The sequence below is a fragment of the Pristis pectinata genome, chromosome 7, assembly GCF_009764475.1.
Source record: "Pristis pectinata isolate sPriPec2 chromosome 7, sPriPec2.1.pri, whole genome shotgun sequence".
In the NCBI taxonomy this organism is placed as follows: domain Eukaryota; kingdom Metazoa; phylum Chordata; class Chondrichthyes; order Rhinopristiformes; family Pristidae; genus Pristis; species Pristis pectinata.
Window position 1 is genome coordinate 32344259 of NC_067411.1, and position 22439 is coordinate 32366697.

Here is a 22439-nt window from a genome sequence, read left to right on the forward strand (position 1 = left end):
CTTAAGGCAGTTTCCTCATGGAAAAGGAAGGGTGGGGAAGAATTTCTGTGGGAGTAGTTCTGCGCTTCTGTTGTAACATCACCCAAAAATAGACATGAAAATAGGAGCAGGAGTATGTCACCAGGCCCCTCAAACCTGCCCCGCCGTTCAATATGATCATGGTTGATCTGTCCCAGTTCTCAGCTCCTCTTCTGTGCCATAGCCCTGAATTCCCAAATTTTTCAAAAGTCTATCTACCTCCAACGATCTAGTCTCCACAACCCTCTGGCGTAGAGAATTCCAGAGATTCACCACCCTCTATGAGAAGAAATTCCTACATACCTCAGGTTTAAATAACTACCCTCCGTCTTGTAAATATGTCCCCTCATTTGAGACTCTCCTACAAGTGGAAACATCTCAAACTCTACCCTGTTTTGCCCCGTGGGATCTTATATTTTTCAATAAATTCATCTTCATTCTTCTAAACGCGAAAGAATACAGCTCTGATGTCTTTAGCTATATAGAGCATAGAACAGTACAGCACAGGAACAGTCCTTTGGTCCACAATATGGTGCCAAACTAATTAAATTAGTAATCAAATGCCCAACCAAATTAATCCCATCTGACTCCATAATGTCCATATCCTACCATTTCCCTCACATTCATGTGCCTCTCTAAGAGCCTCTTGAATGCCCCTATTGTATTTGCCTCTACTACCACCCCAGGCAGTGCATTCCAGGCACCCACCACACTCTGTGTAAATAAAAACTTGCCCTGCACATCTCCTTTGAACTTACCCCCTCTCACCTAAAATGCATGCCCTCTTGTATTAGACATTTCAACCGTGGGTAAAAGATACTGGCTGTAAAGAGTAGAATATGTAAAATGACAACCCGCACATCCCAGGAATCAGTCTGGTATATCTTCTGGTGACTCAAAAGCAGCTACTGTAACCCATAGAAATACACAGCAGGTGGCACAAACAATGGTTCTTCCAAAGTTAGAGCAGAGTGAGGACATACATCATGGAGCCTTGGGTGGCAGGAGGAGGGTAGGAAGGTCATGGAGTGAAAGTTTGGGATAGGGATTAGGAGGGCAGAGAATTCAAGAGAGGAGAAGTGAAGCAAGCATGATGACAGTGATCTAGAAAGGGATAAAAAACAAAAAATGGGGCAAAATGTGCAAGTCAATCTGATGGAAACTCTCAACTTACGTCAGGCCTGGTTTCGCTGAAATTATTTGGACCCTGATAATTGGGATGCGAGGAGATAAAAACAGAAGTACAGAGTTAAAGTCAATGATGACTTGATAGGATAAAATTGAAGTATGTAGCTTGAAGATTATTAATGAACTTTAAATCTTTTTCTTTTCTACAGATTCAGCTGCTGAGTATTTCCAACATCTTTTGTTTTTATTACTGATGAACTGTTGCCCAAAATCAGACATCAATGTGGCTAGTGGATGAGAAGCCATTTCAAGAGTAGAACATCACAGCATTCCAAAGAGAGGTTCTCCTCTGAGAATGACGACCCAAGAGGTGCATTGAATGAGGTGTGAGCAGAAGATGGTAGAGTTTGGGTTGGGGGCAGGTCAGTGGTTTTTTTTAAGGCTTAAATGTGGCACAGAAATATACTTTGGACCAAGCCAGGAGTGTGAAATCCCAGTCAGGAAGCAGGGCATAGCAGAAGCAGGGCATAGCAGAACCAGTTCACCAGCCATATGCAAAGCACTGGTTAGGAGTGAACTAAAAGCTTATCACAAGTTACTTTAAAATCTAAGCAAATGAGCAGTGGATCAGAAATAGCTGCTGAGTCTTCCATGGTGTCAAGTATAAAAACATCATCTTAATCTCCAAACAGTCCAGAAATTTGGAAGTCAAGTTTGAGAAGAGATCCAGCATTCACAGTAGGAAAGAGCAAGCAGCCTTGGGCAAGGAATGAGCATCAGCAATTTAAATTAGTAGTTAACTGATAATGAGAGTCAAAGCATATCCACTACTGGTGTCAGAAGATATAGTGTAGCACATGTAATTTCAACACAGATATCATTGGTACTTACTGCAAAGCAAAGCTTGAGATTTATTTTAAACTGCGCCAGTGACTATTCACCTCTGTGCCTATTGACCTATATATTCTCCCACGTGATCAAGGCATTCATTTCGTACTTCTTAAACATGTTTTGAAATTGCTCCATGACACTCTCACTCCTATTTCTAAAAGTTCCTTGTTTTCTACAGGACTTTACAGATATCTGCATTCCTTGATTTTTGGTTTATTTTTAATTGTTCTGCCACTGACAACTGAGCCTTCGGCTACCCTGCCTCCCTTAACCATCGATTCTCTCTAGAGTTGCTCCTTAAAACCTGCATCTTTGACCAAGCTTTGTTACGACTGCCCTATTATCACATTATGCCTGTATGAACGCATCTTTTTGTAGTATTATCAAATAAAAAAAACAAGTCCTCAGCTCTCTGCCCATCCCCAGAGCGCTCAGCGTACTACGTTACCTACTAGGATGAGGAAGGCACCAAGACCAAGTGCAGCAACAACTGAGGGAGAGGGAGAATGTGCTTGTGGAAAGAAATCCCAAGATTCTGCTTCTGACTGATTTTGAATGTCTCTTACCAGAATATGCACACTCCACATGTATAATTCCTCTATTTCCAAATAAAAAAAATGCAGTTATTCACGTTGCTACTTACAGTTCTCTGATGCTCTCCTTTTGAGTTTAGGTAAGCCTTGATTGCTGCCAGTCCTGCATATTCACCCTGGGCACCACTGTGCAACAGAAAACAAAGTAGAAGTGTATAAGAAAGATGCAAGGACAAAGTACTGGTGCTTTCTTATAAACAAAAAAAATTGTCCATATCCAGTAATTCTGTACGGAAAACTGTGTACATGAGGAAAGCACAAAATCATAATAATACTGAGTCACACCACAACAATGTGTGATTAGTTACTGTATGCCTTTAACTATACACTTCTCCATATCAACAGTGGATGTTGCCTGGATTGGAGAGCATGTTGAGTGAGCTAGGGCTTTCCTCTTTGGAGAGAAGGAGGATGAGAGGTGACTTGATAGAAGTGTACAAGATGATAAGAGGCATAGATCGAGTGGACAGTCAGAGACTTTTTCCCAGTGCGACAATGGCTAACACGAGGGGACATAATTTTAAGGTGATTGGAGGAAGATAAGGGGCATGTCAGGGGTAAGTTTTTTTGACACAGAGTGGTGGGTGCGTGGAATGCACTGCTGGCAGAGGTCGTGGGGGCAGATACATTAGGGGCACTTAAGAGACAGATGAATGATAGAAAAATAGGGGGCTATGTGGTAGAGAAGGGTTAGTTAGATCTTAGAGCAGGATAAAATGTTGGCACAACATCGTGGGTCAAAGGGCCTGTACTGTGCTGTAGTGTTCTATGTTCTGTAGTTGTGAATTACAAAGAATAGTTTTTCTTTGTGTTGTATCAACATCTTATTTGTCATTATCATCACTATTTTCAACAGTTTATCAGCACAATTTCTCTTAGATTCTGGCATGGTTCCGGAGGACTGGAAGGTAGCGAATGTAGTTCCGTTGTATAAGAAAGGTGGGAGGCAGCACAAAGGCAATTACAGACCTATTAGTCTGATGTCAGTGGTGGGAAAATTATTGGAGTCTATCCTCAAGGAGGAGGTTACCGAATACCTAGAGGCGCAAGGCAAGATAGGACCTAGTCAACATGGTTTTGTGAAGGGGAGGTCCTGTCTGACCAACCTATTGGAGTTTTTTGAAGAAATCACAGGTAGGGTGGATAAGGGAGAGGCGGTAGACGTTGTGTATTTAGACTTTCAAAAGGCCTTCGATAAGGTGCCTCACAAGAGACTGATTAATAAGATGAGAGGTCATGGAATTATGGGCAGGGTAGCAAAATGGGTGGAGAATTGGCTGGTTGGCAGGAAGCAAAGGGTGGAAATAAAAGGATCTCGTTCTGGTTGGTTACCGATTACTAGTGGTGTGCCGCAGGGGTCGGTGTTGGGGCCTCTCCTTTTTACCTTGTACATCAATGATTTGGATGATGGAATAAATGGTTGTGTGGCTAAGTTTGCGGATGACACCAAGATAAGTGGAGGAGTAGGGAGCATAGAGGAAATAGAAAGAATGCAGAGGGACCTAGACAGTTTAGGAGAATGGGCAAGGAAATGGCAGATGAGATTCAATGTTGAGAAATGTGCAGTTGTACACTTTGGAAGTAGAAATAAGCGGGTAGATTATTATCTAGAAGGAGAGAAGATTGATAGTGCGGTAGTACAAAGGGACTTGGGGGTACTCATACAAGATACCTTAAAAGTTAACCACCAGGTTGGATCGGTGGTTAAGAAAGCGAATAGCTATGTTGGCATTCATCTCGAGAGGTATAGTGTATAAAAGTAAGGAAGTGTTGATGAGGCTCTACGGGGCGCTAGTGAGGCCTCATTTGGAATACTGTGCGCAGTTTTGGGCCCCGCATCTTAGGAAGGATGTGCTGACGTTGGAGAGGGTTCAGAGGAGATTTACGAGAATGATTCCAGGAATGAAAGGGCTTAAGTATGATGAGCGTTTGTCGGCTCTTGGACTGTACTCGCTGGAGTACAGAAGGATGAGAGGGGACCTCGTAGCGACATTTAAAATGTTAACAGGTAAGGATAGAGTAGATGTGGCTAGGCTGTTTCCCTTGGTGGGCGTGTCCAGGACCAGAGGGCACAATCTTAGAATTAGAGGGTACAGTTTGAAGACAGAGATGAGGAGAAGTTTCTTTACCCAGAGGGTGGTGAAATTGTGGAATTCCTTGCCACGCACAGCAGTGGAGGCCAGATCAGTGGGGGTATTCAAGGAGGAGATAGACAGATATCTAAATAGTCAGGGTATCAAGGGATATGGGGATAAGGCTGGCAAATGGGATTAGAATAGTTTTTTTTTCTCTCTTTTTTTCCCACCCCATTTCTTTTTCCCTTTTCCTTGGAGCAGACTCGATGGGCCGAATGGCCTGCTTCTGCTCCCTTATCTTGTGATCTTGTGATCTTAAATCAGTCTGTTGTCATTGGAGCAAGATCTTGACATACACCAAAAATTAAATTCAACGCACATGCTTGAAGCATATGTTCACAGTACATTATATTACCCAAAATATCTAGTGTAGCTCAGTAAAGATAAGCCATACAAATATGTATTCAGCCACATTAAAACCACTACATTGCAAAGGAGATACTCTATTTGTTTACATGTGGACTCAAATAGGTAGTCAGATTAGATAATAAAAAGGTTCAATACTCTATGCAGAGAGCACTTCAGCAATAATTGTGAGCCACTGCTGTCTGTACCCACCTCACAAGTGTAGATGGCCATTAACAGTTAAAAATGCTCAGTTACCATTTTATTCACAGACAGGATAAGGGGGAGGGTGTGAGGGTGCTGATGAACCAGTGCGAATATCAGTAGAACATGGATCAGCATTTACATCAGGCTCTCCCATTGAAAGGAAGTTCCTATTTTGAATGAATATACTACAAGTGCTAATTTTTCTTTCATCTCTTGAAGGTGTCTCTTTCCTGTATTTGTTTCATACACCCTGGCTGCTGTCTGGCAACGTATGATGAGCCCAAACTGCAACTGTTGGCAAGGCATTCAACTGAGTGAGAGGAACATTCCACAGTCATGAACCTGCAGCTCTAGCACAGTTTGTTGAGCAAAGGAAGAAATTGACTCCAATTTCTTCCAGAAAAGTAATGAGCTGGAGTGTTCTTACACTGAATGGAAAGATTTGGTTGGCATCACCACAGCAGGTGGAGCTCTGTAGTGCATCTTTCCACACTCACACTCTCTAGAGCTTCAACTCGATTACTCTGGACCACAGAAAATGTCTCTTTCAATCGAGAAAGAGACATTTGAGAAGCGATTATCAACTCATCGTCCAACAATTTTGGTATAACATCAAAAATACATCTAACTAAATTTTAAAACATAGTTCAGATAACTGTTGAAAACATATCAAGAAAAACTAACTTGAGGTTAGCTAAGATGGGAACAGCTGAACCATTTCTTTCTGAGTTTCTAGTCAGAAGAATAATCAATTCCAAAGTTCACTCTGTTTGGCGCCTAGCCACAAGAAAATGAACAACTCAAACTCCTTATCAAGTCCATGTTATCTTAGTAACACACACTGTGGTGGCATTGTGCTAAATCAGCATGTTCTTTTCCAATTAAACAAAGTCAATCAGTTCCTTGGAGAGCAGATCTGTTGTAAATAATAGCAGTCCAAAGTGTGGTTTAATGCAGAGATCAGTATCATTTTATTACATGCTTAGCGCAAGAACATTTGTTAGATCAACTTGGAGAGACCAGAAGATAAGGTCTCCTGCAACAAAATAACCAGCTGAAGACAGCTGTCTTCAATCACATTTGGACATGATTGCCAAGGTATACAGTAGCAATACTGAGACAAGCCTGCACTTTGAGCAGTCTTGAGCCAGTACCATCAGGGTAGAAAACACAAAACCCATTGCATCATCAGAACAAATTTCTCTTGCCTTTTCTGAAGCCCTAATGAAATTTCAATTTTGACAAAATGTCAATCTACAAGTCCTATATCACCACCAGGCTTTTTGGCTGGGTTTGAAAGCCTGGGGGTGCCCTGCTTGCTCCCACACACATTAACATTGCCTGTCTCTCAGATGTGTGCAGGTGTACATGCACGCACGCACGCACGCACGCACACACACACACACACACACACACAGTGTTCCAGGCGCCTGGTCGAAAAACTGCACTACAATGGACTTTGTTTTTTTTGTTCTAATTGAGCTCTTTCTTGTATAATTTTTGTTTAATTTATATTTTTCTTGTGAATGTTGTATCTCTGATGCTATGTGTGTGTGATGCTGCTGCAAGTAAATTTTTCATTGCATCTGTGCATACATGGACTTGTGGATATGAAAATAAACTTGACTTTGATTTTGAATATAAATTGGCTACACTGCCTGATAATATAATCAACCAGGATCCAGTGCATCATTTCTATAACGTGATGCAGCAGAGAAGTTCCTGGTAAGCATGATACCAGGATTCAAGTGGAAGAACAGATATTAAAAGGGAATGATTATATTAATTATGTGACTATTTTACTGGGTGTTACAGCAATGACGATACACATTCAAGAAAAAAAGGATATGTTATGGAGTTGAAGGCCTACCTATTTGGTTGGAAAGATATTTTGTCATATCCTGTTATTTCACACAAGTCCCGTTCCAGTTCACGGAATAACTGCTGGTAGCCTTGAGCCTGATCCAGAGGGACAAAAGGATGGACATTTCCAAATTCTGGCCACGTGATAGGCTGCATTGGGACCAAGAGAAGGAACAAGCACAACATCCATTATAAAAACATGCATCTTATTCACATTTACTTAACTTCAAACTGCAATCTAATGATTGACATACAGGACTCATGGCAGTTTTAGCCATTTAATTTTATAGCTGCATCAACTAACAATGCAGATTAAAAATTCTTTGTTCTGTATAAACTTCATGCATATTAGCAAGACCTACAATGGAGGTTGTGATCAGTGTGAAGCTCTGAATTCAGTTGTTGGAAACTAGGCGGGTTGTTCATATTATGGTGAAATCACACTTCTGTCTGATTAATGGTGAACCTTCCCTAGAGACCAAGGGGACAACTCAATGCAAAATCAAATTCACAGTTACTTAGGTGGCGCAATCTTTGCCTATTGGATTGAGTGAAGCAAACATACAAACTTATAGTCAATATTTTACTGCAGGGGCTTCATATGACCTTAGAGCTTCTATGATTTGGGAGGATTGCAATGAACAAGGAGAACACTTCAGATATGCCACATAACAGAGCAGATCACAATGGATGAGCTGCCACTGCTGAAAATCCTAACAAGGTATTCTTTCCTTTTAAGGGCAACATTTAAATGTGGCCACCTACCACCAGCTGCTTCAATCTTAAACCTTAATATCTAAAACAAGCTAGAAGTCATTTATTTGCAAAATTCCAATAGGTGTTCCAAGAGAAGTCAACACATATTGCTTTGACACTCTTTATCAGCTCTTCTTGTCCACCATACTGGAAGCTTTGGTGGTCATTAAGCATCTGGGCAGCCATATTTCCAGACCCAAGTATCAGTTAGAAAGTCCAATCCATAAGTATAACATGAGTCTGAAAGAGGATTCAAATTGGGTGGCTCTGCCCTCTGCTTAGGTAAATACTAGTACTGTGTTGATCTGAACAGCATTTAAGATTGTATTCAACTTCAGTAAATACAGACAATATTGGAGTTGGAGTGAAGAATAAGCAAACTTACAGTAAGTTCTGAGGAACTGTTCAGCTTCATAGTACAAGACCCCTAGTTCAGAGAGGTGAAATATGAGTAATATACAAAATATAAAATCTGGATTAACATATAGAAATGTGAAAAAATATAAAAGTAACTGTTACCCACCAGAGGAATCATGCTGTGAACTAGAGAAATATCCTTGTTTTCCAACTTTTTCATGTAGCGGACGATATTGGTTTCCGAGTGGTAACTGAAATATAGAGGTCAACAAATTAAGCATCTTAAAGAGCCAATTATATACAGATAATAAGATTGACTAAACAGACTTGAGAAACATATGCTTAAGGTAGAATAATAAATTCTGTTTTATTAGAACATAGCACCAAAAGAAAGCGTGAAGGAATGAGGGTTGACCTATCTTGAAGCCAGACCCTCATTATGCTTTGTGGATAAAGATCCACAATGGTGAGAATAAATTTAGTCAAACAACATTAACATCTCATTGGCAGAAGTATATAATGTTTCTTTATTTCCAAGGCATGATGGCTTTATTTAAACAAACTTTATAAAATCAATGGGATGCTGTATACATATTTTAAAATCAATTACAACAATTTTATGATTTGGGAGGTGAAAATTGAGGAATAAAGCAAAGAGAATTAAATTATTAACTTTTTCTCCACTAAACAGGTGCACGCAGGGTTTTAAAATATCCATATATCACACCTAACATAGTGATACTGTTTAAATATCTTTTTTGATTATTTAGTGTGAATTCCAAATAGGCTAAGTAGCAAGTGCATATAAAACTTATCAGATAGGAGGCGCAAGTTTTGTTGCAACAGAGTGGGAGCTTGCCCAGTGCCACAGGAGCACCAAAACAATACCAAAGACTTAAGACCAAGTGCTCATAAATGGGATAAGTATAGATAGGCACTTCATGGTTGGCGTCAACATTTTGGGCCGAAGGGCCTGTTTCTGTGCTGTACGACTCTAATATGGGACGAGACTGCTTCCCATTCCAAGTGTTTCATGATTAATTCAACCTGATCCATCCAGGGTGAAACTCCCCCGTAACTTATGGACCAAATGGAGAAGGATTTCCTCTGAAATTGGATGCTTTAATCTCCACAGACTGATGTGCAGAATAACCCAATCAGCGAATATGATGTATCATATGCCGCTGAACACCTCCCCTGTGTGTATGGCACGCCCCACATCCAGAGTGAAGACCTGGCAAACATCAACTTCAGAACAGATGTGGAACTTTACCACATCAATGATATTTAGAGAGGCAATGAAATACATGAGGGAAGAATTTTAAAAAAATAACTGAAATCATTCTTTTTGTAATCTGCTGCACTATGACACTTTCAATTGAATATATACACAGTAGCTTCATGTCAATACCTTCAAATGAATGCACAGAGTAGCTTTACTTCAATACCTTCAACTGACCACCTACACAGTGGCTTCACTACAGTACATTAGGGCACAATCTCATCTTCTTACCAACCTGTTGAAGACTGGATGCATAAGGAACTTGCTTGTCCTTTTAAACTGTGTGGCTGAGATACCTTTTGCATCATCTCCCATTGATTCTGCGATCAATTCCTTTGAAAAAGATAAAACTCTTGAAGAATGCACCATACCATTCAATCAAAAACAGAAAGGGCTGCAGTCAATATACTTTGACTCTAGTTCATAGTTTGATCAAAAGCAGAATCCATAATAAATAACGAATGTTCTACATTATGAACCATATGATCGAGCTCATTCTTGAATGCCATCCTATTCATAGCTACAGAAAATTAATATCACAACCAAAACATATTAACAGCAATTCCCTATATCCCTTTTCCATCATGCTATGTCACGCAAGCAGACGATAGGCAAACCTTTAATCTGAACATTGGTGTTCCACTCTCAGGTGCTTCGCAAGCAAACCAAGCCTATCTGTCCAGCTGTCTAGCTGCCCTTAAGGGCTGAAGGGAAAAGGATGTGTGCTGGAGCTGGATTCCAGTTTTAAAGCCTCAAGTACTGAGTCTAAAGTGCAGCAGTACTTGCATTACAGAAAGTCATGGGCTCAAGCCCTACTACGGGAACAGAAAACAGAATCCATGGACAGATTTAGTGCAGTGTTAAGTGAATATTGCAATGACAATGGTGTCATCTTTTGGATGAGATCCCATGTGCAGCTAAGGCCAACGTAAAATATTCCACACTTCCAATGAATGTTTGTATCCTTGCCAACAACACCAAATCTGATTAGTTGGTCATTTATCAGTTCCCGGGAGCTTGGAATACTACCTAAAGAACTGACCATATTTCAAAAAGCAATGCAGCGTCTACAAAGCACTTTGGAAAAACACATGAAAATGTACGTAAGATAGACATTCTTTTCTCACCATGTAATTAAAATTCTCCTCTTATCACCTACACCACAAAAAGGAGGGATTAACAAGTTGAAACTTGTGGTTGTTATGTCTCCAAGGAGAGCAAAATCAAGTGCAGCAAATACAAGTGTAAAATCTGCAATGCAATTATAACTGAAGCAGCCTAAATATTGCATCAAAAACTACTTACAGCTGAAGATTCACAACCAAAGACCCAAAGAAGGTCATCCAAATCTCTCTCAGTCACTGTTTCATCCAAGGACACTCCCAACTGCCAAATCAAAGGAAATGTTAAGTTTCATATCTACTATTTAAACTGCACTTCTGCTGTGGTTCATTTGAGTATATTAAATCTGAGGAGGAATAAGCAACTTAGTCCTGCCCTGCTACTTAATAAGGTCATGGCTGATTTGACTGACACCAACTCCACTGTTACGAACCAGCAACAAAAGAGACACACTGAGTCATGATTCAGTGTTAAAAACTATTTTATTAATCACTACTTATGATAATATGAAAAATAAAAGTAAAAATGTTAGTATGTTAGAATTCAAAAATGTTAAACCTTGAACATTAACCCCAAAACTAAACTCTTCGTGTGCGTGTGTGGCAAAGTCCCAAACTCCAAGTCCAGGAATGGTTCTTAAAGTTCACTTCCGCAAGCCATAAGGTGAAACATGAGCAAAGACTTCTTCAACAACCACCGTTGACTGAAGATAAGACGTAGATGTAGAGAACATAGGGAGAGTAAATACGAAATCCAAATGTTCCACGATGGAACCCAAACAACACTTCAGTGTTTACTCGGTAGTGACTTCCTCACCCCGAAAAGCATCCGAATCGTGGTCGTCCACACAAATACCTGTTTCCTTCTACAGGTCAGCAACAAAGTGAGCTCCATCGGATTACTTCCAATTTCCATACATGGATTTCAGTGGCAGACACAGTTATTGTTTCTCATCCATCGATAGAGAAAACTAGCAGGCTGGTGTCTCTCTCCCTTCTCTCTCTCTCTCTCCCTTCTTCTTCGACTGACCTCTTCAACAACATCATTACGTCCGTTATCTTCTGTTGACGTAAGCACGCCCACCCCCCCACACACACACACACACACACACAACTAACTCTATCTTAAAGGGACATTCACTGAGTCCGTAACACCTCCCACCTAAAAAGAATTTTTCCCAAGAAAAATTTAACTGCGCATACAGTTAGTAATGTTAATAATTATCATACTACACAATTACAGAATATCAGATTAGTAAAGATATATGTTTCCCATTTAACATCGGGAAAGACAATCAGCAATCACATTATCTTTGCCTTTAATGTGAGTTATCATGAGATCAAACTCTTGCAAAATTAAACTCCAGTTTAAAAGCTTTCTGTTCTTGGTTTTGACTTGGCTCAGAAACACCAATGGGTTATGATCTGTATACACAGTCAATGGTTTCTGAGAGGTGCAAACATATACACTGAAATGTTGCAAGGCTAAAACAAGTGACAGTAATTCTTTCTCTATGGTGGAATAATTCTTTTGATGCTCATTAAATTTCTTTGAAAAGTAAGCTACCGGATGGTAAATATCATCAAGGTCTCCCTTCTGCAACAACACAGCTCCTGCAGCTTCATCACTGGCATCTACTGCTAACGAAAATGGCTTTTCAAAGTCAGGTGATTTGAGCACAGGATGGTAGCATAAAATGGCTTTCAGCTTCTCAAATGCTTCTTGACAAGAATCTGTCCAAACAAACTTTACTCCCTTCTTCAGAAGATTAGTTAGGGGAAGAGCAATATCAGCAAAATTTTTACAAAATTTTCGATAATATCCAACCATTCCCAAAAATCTTGTAACAGTCCTCATACCTGTGGGAATAGGGAACTCAGATATTGCTTGAACTTTTGCCTGAACAGGAGCTAACTTGCCTTGACTTACAACATAACCAAGATATGTCACAGTGGCGTAGCCAAATTCACTTTTAGCCAAGTTAACTGTAAGGTTAGCCTCGGAAAGTCTTTCAAACAACCTTTCTAATGCAGAGATGTGATCCTCCCATGTATCATTCCCGGTCACTAAGTCGTCAATATAGGCATCTGTATGTTTTAACCCATGAATCACCGAATTAATCATTCTTTGAAATGTTGCCGGAGCATTTTTCATTCCAAATGGCAAAACATTATATTCATACAATCCAGAAGGGGTTACAAAGGCAGAAATCTCCCTTCCTCTATCTGTTAATGGAACACACCAGTACCCTTTTAATAGGTCAATCTTTGTAAGAAATTTAGTGTTTCCCACTCTGTCTATGCAATCATCCACCCTAGGAATGGGGTAAGCATCTGACTTCGTTACAGCATTCACTTTCCTGTAATCTGTGCAAAATCTAACAGTTCCATCAGATTTAGGTACAATAACACAAGGCGAACTCCAGTTTGAAGTAGAATGTCTAATAATATCATTTTCCAACATGTATGTTATCTCCTGATCAACAAGTTTACTTTTTTCCCACATTCATTCGATATGGGTGTTGTTTGATTGGTTTTGCATCCTCAACGTCAACATCATGGGTAATTATCGACGTTCTGTTTGGAACATCTGGGAACAGATTTTTAAATTTTAAAATTAATTCTCTCATCTGTTGGTTTTGCGAAACTTGTAAATGGTCCAACTTCGTTTCAAGGTTCTCCAGGATATTTTGTTTTTTTAGTTTCGATGGAACAATATTTGGTCTAAATTGGCCTTCCTCAATATCAACATCAGGCATTCTAGAAACAACCTTCATATTATCCACCATGGCCACAACTGAATCTCTCTCATAATAAGGCTTCAACATGTTTACATGACAGAGTTGTATTTTCTTGCGTCTATCTGGTGTTTTGATTATATATGTCAAATCAGTCACTCGAGATTCAATAACATAGGGTCCAGAAAAACGAGATTGCAAGGGATTATTTTGGCTAGGGAAAAATACCAACAACTTTTGTCCCATTGCAAATGTCCTAGGCCGTGCATGTCTGTCAAAACATGTCTTCATTCTTATCTGGCTGGTTTTCAAATTCTCTCTCGCTAGCTGGCAGACTCTCTCCAACCAAGTTTTAAATTTTTGGACATAGTCCAACAGACTCAAATGCACTTCTTCATTAACCCATTGTTCTCTTAACAATTCCAAAGGTCCTCTCACCCGATGTCCAAATACAAGCTCAAACGGACTAAATCCTAATGACTCCTGGATTGATTCTCTAATGGCAAACAAAAGTAAATGAACACCTTCGTCCCAATCCTTTGTGTTTTCAAAGCAATAAGTCTTCAGCATATTTTTGAGAGTAGAATGAAATCTCTCCAGAGCTCCCTGAGATTCTGGGTGATATGCAGATGATACAATCTGCTTTGCTCCCAGCTCATAGACTAGTTGTTGAAAAAAATTAGACATAAAATTACTGCCTTGATCAGATTGGATTTCTTTTGGCAAACCAAACAAGGTAAAAAATTTTAAACGAGCCTTTGACACCGTCTTGGCCTTAATATTTCTAAGGGGTATTGCCTCTGGAAACCTAGAAGTGGCACACATGATGGATAACAAATACTGATTTCCAGTCTTAGACTTTGGTAATGGGCCAACACAGTCCACAATCACCTTCGAAAAGGGTTCACCAAAAGCAGGAATTGGCTTCAACTGAGCCACAGGGGGTTTTTGATTTGGTTTACCTACCATCTGACATGTGTGACAGGTTCGACAAAACATCACCACATCCTTTCTCAAACCAGGCCAATAGAATTGTTTCAAGATCTTCCCTACAGCTTTATTCACACCAAAATGACCACCCAAAGGCATACTATGGGCCAGGTTTAAAATCTCATTCCTATAAACTTTTGGAACCACAACCTGATGAATAACTTCCCATTCCTCATTAACAGGAATATGAGGAGGTCTCCATTTCCTCATTAACACTCCATTTTTGACATAATATCCAATTGGCACTTTTTCAATCTCCTCACGAGAGTGCTTTTTCTCTCAATTCTGTCAACTCAGGGTCCTTTGTCTGTTCCACCATAAATTCCTTCCTCGACAAAGACAAATCTTTAAATTCAAGCTCACTACAAGGATGTTGATCCTCCAGTGAAGACAGAAAAGTCTCAGACAAGGCATCATAATCTTCTTCCTGTTTAGGACTGTCACAGGGAACCACATCAGGCTGCACAGGACTGTCGACCTTGGCTAATTCTTTAGCTCTAGCTCGAGTCACCGCACATGATGGGTAAACATCTGGATCATTCTCAGACTCATCAATCCTTGGTTTGGTCGTTAACCCTACCACAGGGACAATTTCTCCATCCGCAAGGTCATTCCCCAATAACAAAGAAACTCCTTCCACTGGTAAACTAGGTCTTATCCCTATCTCGACTGGTCCTTCTATGAACTTTGACTTTAAAATCACCTTGTGCAAAGGGACAGACGTGGTGTCACCTGTAACGCCTCGCACTAGATTTACCTCACCAGTGTCATTTTCTTCACCAAAATTTAAAACACCGTCCAGCAAGAGAGATTGACAAGCCCCAGTATCTCTAAGAATTTTCACTGGCACCTGGGGTGACCCATCATTCAGCGAAACAAAACCCTCTGATACATAAGAACGGAATTCCTTTCTCACCTCCTCCAACTTTTCAGCTTTTACCTCTTGCAAGGTCTGATCTTTAACAGCATCTCCTAAACCTCTTTGATTTTTAATTCCCTGAAAGCAAGCATTGGGCACGGCTTCCTTCCTTTTCTTCAGAAGGGGAAAATTAGCTATCACATGGCCAGGTTTCTTACAGTAATAACAAGTACGCTCAACAGGTTTCTCCAGCACTGGCTTCTTTTCATCCTTCCCTTTTTGATTACCTCCCAATTTAATCTCCAGTTTACCTGGATTGTCCTTATAATTCTTTTGAAAGGTTTTAGGTTGTCCCCATTTGGATTTATGGGTTAAAACATAATCATCTGCCAACCTAGCAGTTTCTTGTAAAGTTTCCACTGCCTTTTCATTTAAATATGTTGTTATCTCAGCTGGAACACATCTTTTAAAGTCTTCCACTAACATCAATTCTTTCAATTTATCATAATCCCCAACTACATTTTTAGCTATGCACCATCGTTCAAAACATATTCTCTTTCCATTGGCAAATTCCATATAAGTCTGATCTGCAGATTTCCTCAAGTCTCTAAATTTTTGTCTATAAGCTTCAGGTACCAATTCATAGGCCTTCAACACAGCTTGTTTTACCTTGGTATAATCAGCTGCATCCTCAACAGACAAAGCAGAATAAGCTTTTTGAGCTTTACCTTTAATTACACTCTGTAACATAAGAGCCCATCCTTCCTTTGGCCAGTTTGAACTCACAGCAACCTTTTCAAAATGTTGGAAATACTGATCAACCTGATCTTCTTCAAAAGGAGGGACTAATCGAACCTCCCTGCTGGCTAAAAAACCATCATCAGAATCAGATTCCAAACTCTTTCGCTTCATTTTTAACTCATGCTGCCTCTGTTTTTCCTTCTCCTCCCTATCCAGTTCCATCCTCCTCAATTCCATCTGGGCCTTCCTTTCCTCTGCCTCAGCCTCAAACTTCAATCGAGTTAGCTCTCGTTCAGCCTCTATCTTTGCCAGCTGCACCTGTGCCTCAGAAGTCACTGGTTCACTGCCAGGAAACTGTTTTAACACCTCCTCCTCAAACACCTTCTTTTCCACATAATGGCCAGCTATCAGTCTCTGAATATCTGCCTTTCTCATAAATCGCGTTACTGCCTCAAGATGTAGCTCTGCAGCAATTTTCACCAAATCAGGCTTCCTCATCCCCTGCAATCCTCCAGGAGTGGGTTTTTTCAAAAATGTATCCATTGTTGCTGGTTTCCACACACACAAGCCAATTAAAAAGAAAAGAATTTATCAGACCTCCCTCAACAATCTTTGGATTGAATCCTGAACGAATCTCGTCAATCTGGGGAATGATCCCAGACGACACTCGTTAATCTTTGAGTTGGATCCCGGACGAATCTTGTTAACCTTGGGAACTATCCCGGACGAGCCCCCAATTTCGTTATGAACCAGCAACAAAAGAGACACACTGAGTCATGATTCAGTGTTAAAAACTATTTTATTAATCACTACTTATGATAATATGAAAAATAAAAGTAAAAATGTTAGTATGTTAGAATTCAAAAATGTTAAACCTTGAACATTAACCCCAAAACTAAACTCTTCGTGTGTGTGTGTGGCAAAGTCCCAAACTCCAAGTCCAGGATTGGTTCTTAAAGTTCACTTCCGCAAGCCATAAGGTGAAACATGAGCAAAGGCTTCCTCAACAACCACCGTTGACTGAAGATAAGACGTAGATGTAGAGAACATAGGGAGAGTAATTATGAAATCCAAATGTTCCACGATGGAACCCAAACAACACTTCAGTGTTGACTCGGTAGTGACTTCCTCACCCCGAAAAGCATCCAAATCGTGGTCGTCCACACAAATACCTGTTTCCTTCTACAGGTCAGCAACAAAGTGAACTCCACCAGATTACTTCCAATTTCCATACATGGATTTCAGTGGCAGACACAGTTATTGTTTCTCATCCATCGATAGAGAAAACTAGCAGGCTGGTGTCTCTCTCCCTTTTCTCTCTCTCTCTCTCTCCCTCCTTCTTTGACTGACCTCTTCAACAACGTCATTACGTCCGTTATCTTCTGTTGACGTAAGCACGCCCCCCCCCCCCCCCCCCCCCACACACACCTAACTCTATCTTAAAGGGACATTCACTGAGTCCGTAACTACCTTGGTAACTTTTCACCCCACCCCCCTCACCCCCCACCCTTTTCTTATCAAGAATTTATCAATGTCTACTTTACAAATATTCCAATACTCTGCTTCCACCAGCCTTTGAAAAGTCTTCAAAGGATTCACAACTTCTGAGAAAAAAATATTTTCTACCTTTAGTATGAGACTTCATACTTTTAAACAGGATATCTAGTTCTGGACTCCCACAAGAGGAAACATCCTACTTGTTAAAACACCTCATAAGGTGAGAATGACAGCAAAAGAAAGAGTCAGGGCCAGTATCTGTCTTTCAACTAACACCATTAAAAGAGATTGGGTGGTCATTTTCAAACTGCTTGTTCTGCACAAACTAGCTCAAGTTTCCTTCATTGCAACAACAATTAAGCACTTTGGCACTGCCCAAAAATAAAGATGGATGCATTAATGTAAAACTTACTTTCAAATAAGTTTAGAAACACATTCATTCTTTGAGCACAGAAGGTAAGGTTTAACGTGTTACGGACTCAGTGAAAGTCCCTTTAAGATAGAGAGTGTGTGTGTATGTGTGTGTGGGGCGTGCTTACGTCAATAGAAGATAAAGGACGTAATGACGTTGGTGAAGAAGTTAGAAGAAGGAGGGAGAGAGAGAGAAGGGAGAGAGACACCAGCCTGCTAGTTTTCTCTATCGATGGATGAGAAACTATAACTGTGTCTGCCACTGAAATCCATGTATGGAAGTTGGAAGTAATCCGGTGGAGTTCACTTTGTTGCTGACTTGTAGAAGGAAACAGGTATTTGTGTGTGTGGACGACCACGATTCGGATGCTTTTCGGGGTGAGGAAGTCACTACCGAGTAAACACTGGAGTATCGTTTGGGTTCCATCGTGGAACATTTGGATTTCGTATTTACTCTCCCTATGTTTCTCTACATCTACATCTTATCTTCAGACAACAGTGGTTGTTGAAGAAGCCCTTGCTCATGTTTCACCTTATGGCTTGCGGAACTGAACTTTAAGAACCATTCCGGAACTTGGAGTTTGGGACTTTGTCACACACACACACGAAGAGTTTAGTTTTTGGGGTTAACGTTCAAAGTTTAACATTTTTGAAGTCTAACATACTAACATTTTTACTTTTATTTTACGTATTATCGTAAGTAGTGATTAATAAAATAGTTTTTAACACTGAATCCTGCTCAGTGTGCTTCTTTTGTTGCTGGTTCGTGACAAACGGAAGGACTCATCAACATTAGGATGGTGGGGTTGGGATTGGGATCAGTTACGAGGATCTCTTACTTTCTCCTCTAATGTAGGGAAAGGGAAGGTCAATTTTACTTGCATGCTGGCTGAGACAACACAAAACAGTGTGCACCAGTGCTTAGAAGGGACATGGTAATGGTGTCAGATGGAGACACAAGAGACTGCTGATGCTGGAATCTGAAGTGAAAAACAAACTGCTGTAGGAATTCAGCGGATCAGGCAGCATCTGTGGAGGGAAATGGACAGTCAATGTTTCAGGTCGAGTCCCTTCACTTGGACTGAAAGAATAGAGGGGAGGTAGCCAGTAAAAAGTGAGGAGGAGTGGGGCAAGAGCTGGCAAGTGATAGGTAGATCCAGGTGAGGAGGGGTGGGTGGCAGATGGAGGAGAGAAGGGTGGAAATAGTGACAGAGGCTGGGAGGTGATAAGTGGAGGCAACAAAGGGCTGCAGATGATGGAATCTATTAGAAAGGGAAGGTGGAGCATGGAACCAGGGAGATGGGGAGGGCAAGTGGGAACAGTAGGGGGAGGAGACCCAGTGGGAGGAGTGTGTGGGTGATGGGCTGACGGAGTGGATGGAGGAGGGGAAAGAAACAGGGTGATCGGGGGCTGGGTTGGATGTGTGTAGGAGGAACTGGGTAGATCATGAGGAGGGAGAAAGACAGAGAGGGAGGAGGTTACCTGAAATTTGAGAGTTCAATCCTGGTTCAGATGTTAACATGTCAGACATTCTAGGAAGAATGGTTTTAAGATTCTCTACCAGAAAGTAATATCATAGCTGAAGGTTACTCACCACACAGTCACCATATCCTCGGAGGTTTATCTGCCGTTGGGTGGCCCTGCTAACTATCTCCTGAGCAGCCACGCCGCAGTGAATCTTCAGTGTGTCAAAAAACACCTCGTGCTGTATTTTGTGCCCAGCACGTTTCAAACCTGATTACAAAGAGATTAGATCAGAAATGCATTTATCAACAAGTTTTAAACCAAATTTTACTTTCATTAATAAATCTTACCTTCAGCTAAAATTAATGTAGCATTGTGTACTCTTTTTGCAATATGTTTCAGTCCATTAGGGCCGTGGTAAATGGCAAACATTGCCGCCATATTCGCCAGAAGTGCCTAGAATTAGATGTTATACAAAAAAAGCAATATACATCACAATTACAACAAAGTACATCAATCATAAATTAATTAGGGAAACATAAATCTTATATTCCGTAAGATTACGTACAAAATCTTTGGATCTAGACACCTTGGCACCTTCCCCCCCCCCCTCCCCACCAAGTGCTAAACCTCAGTTCATGTTCACGAAATTCTGGGCTTGCATGGATTTACCACAAATTCACATTGATGAAATTGGAACAGCTGTGACTCAAACTGGCAATCTGACATTTTTGTAAAAATATTTGAATACATTTGCAGTAAAACACTACTGAAGACATGTGAAACAAGAATGCGCAAAAAAATCACTAAATTATAGCAACATAGATAGGAAAGGATTAAGTAATATTTAAAAACACGTTTAGTTACCAGTATTCTCTTTTGCATGCCTTTATATGAAAATGAGTTTTGATAACTAAACAAGGTCAAAAACATTTACAAATCAGGATCAGGTTTACTATCACTGTCTTGTATGACATGAAATTTGCTGTTTTGCAGCAGCAGTACAGCGCAGACAGAGTTGTAATTTCTCCATTTAAACGGTCCCCAAAGGAAGTCCCTTTTTTTTTAATGAGAGTTAAAGCTGCCAATGTAAACCAGGCTTTGGATGTTTGTAACTTTGTCTGGTCCTGCATTGCTGTGTCAAAGGAAGATCTGCTGGCAGCATGAAGAATATTACAGGAATGAAAAATCTTCTTTCAGTTTTACAAAGTGCAAACCATGGAATTCTTGCAAAGTAAATTTCTTAAGGGGTAAAAAAGAACTCATCTCCGTATTACATGTATTCGTTCACAAACTTAGAAGGAAATACTATTTACAGGAATCATTTATTTATGCCAATCTCCAAGGTAAATTTATCTTCAGATCACTTCACTGGAGATATTCATCCTTCTTCCCACTTCCACAATCCCCCTTGCAAAAATATAATCTGACTCAAACTAAAGCAAAACTGTGTACTGATGACTCACTCTGTGCCTACTGTCTATTTTGGAAGTGGAAGGGAAAAAAAACACTGATTGTGCAGTGATCAAATTAGCTTGTATCTCACGATAAAGCCTTTGTCTGTTTCCCGTTCCTCCTTCCACCCCCACCTGCCAACCCCTATTCTTCTTTTGAAGGCACTAACTTTGGATTGTAACCTACAATGCTGCAATTAATTGGTCATTAGCACGACTCTCAGGGTTTCAGTCTTGTCAATGTACAGAAAATGGCTACATCACGAAATACAAGACAAACCTTTTAATGTTAATTCAATCACTGCAAAATCTGTTTTGTTTTAAAAGATCCCTTTACTAACACTTTCAAATACAGAGTGGGCACTAGGACAGAGCAATGCTTATACTGAATCACAGATTGTATAGTTGTAAAGAGGATTGTGAATGTGGGAAGAAAGATAAATATCTTGTGACAGAATCTGAAAATATGTTTGGAACTGTTTTGCCTTGAAGACCAGCATAAGCAAATTGTTCCAATGAAGAGTACTTTCTACCAAGGTCATAATTCAACTACATGTCGACTTCAGTGCTACAGATCAACTTTAATTAATTTACATACAATGTTAAAATAGCTGCAACCCTGCACTACAAATACTGCCAAACATCATGGCTCTTTACGACACCAGACATGACTTTGGTAATTGAATGCAAGATCGAATGCGAAGATTGATACACCCAATGTTTTCTTTAATTGTGCAACCATACAATCAACATTATTTCTATTTAATACAATTACACTGATGCATAGAATACTCAGAGAAAAGGCACACTTCAATTCCAGGACCTCCTAGTGGCCACCCACTTCAATTCCAGGATGTCCCAGTGGCCACCCACTTCAATTCCACATCCCACTCCCATACTGACATGTTTATCCATGGCTTCCTCTACTGCCACATTGAGGCCAGATGCAGGTTGGAGGAACACCACCTCATATTCCGCCTTGGGAGTCTCCACCCTGATGGCCTTAACATCGATTTCTCTAACTTCTGGTAACCCCACCCCTTCTTCCCCCCCCCCCCCCCCGCCCAACTCCCTTGCCTTCCCTTATTCCTGTGGCTCCCTTCCTCTGCTTTGATGACCTGTCCATCTCCTCTCCTTCCCTCCTCTATCCTTTATTCCATGGTCCACTGCCCTCTCCTACCGGTTTCCTTCTTCTTCAGCCCTTTGCCTCTTCTACCTATCACCTCTCAGCTTGTTACATCTTCTCCCCCTCCCCCATCCGCCTACCACCTCCCTCTCACCTGGACTCGCCTATCACCTGAACTCGCCTATCACCTGCCTGTGTGTGCTCCTCGCCCTCCCTCCACCTTCTTATTCTGGCTTCTGCCCTCTTCCTTTCCAGTCCTAATGAAGGGTCTCGGCCCGAAATGTCGACTGTTTATTTCCCTCCATGGATGCTGCCTGACCTGCTGAGTTCCTTCAGCACTTTTTGTGTATTGCTCAAGATTCCAGCATCTGCAGAATTTTTTGTGTCTTTGTGTTGTACCTATTTGTTTGAATATATATCTTGTGCAAATCTTATTCGAATGCCATCTGAGGCAGTCAGTTTT

The 22439-nt window shown here is 40.6% G+C and overlaps 1 protein-coding gene across 1 annotated transcript in view; it reads right to left on the reverse strand.

Moving 5' to 3' along the window:
* gldc (glycine dehydrogenase (decarboxylating)) overlaps positions 1-22439 on the reverse strand; it is a 117594-nt gene that overhangs the window by 37686 nt on the left and 57469 nt on the right. Inside the window, exons 9-16 of the mRNA XM_052019576.1 lie at positions 19747-19852; positions 19527-19666; positions 10881-10961; positions 9811-9908; positions 8460-8544; positions 8322-8363; positions 7188-7330; positions 2681-2756 (exon numbers count right to left, since the gene is read on the reverse strand). Of these exons, the coding sequence (XP_051875536.1) occupies positions 2681-2756; positions 7188-7330; positions 8322-8363; positions 8460-8544; positions 9811-9908; positions 10881-10961; positions 19527-19666; positions 19747-19852 (771 nt within the window). The remainder of the gene's footprint in view (positions 1-2680; positions 2757-7187; positions 7331-8321; positions 8364-8459; positions 8545-9810; positions 9909-10880; positions 10962-19526; positions 19667-19746; positions 19853-22439) is intronic.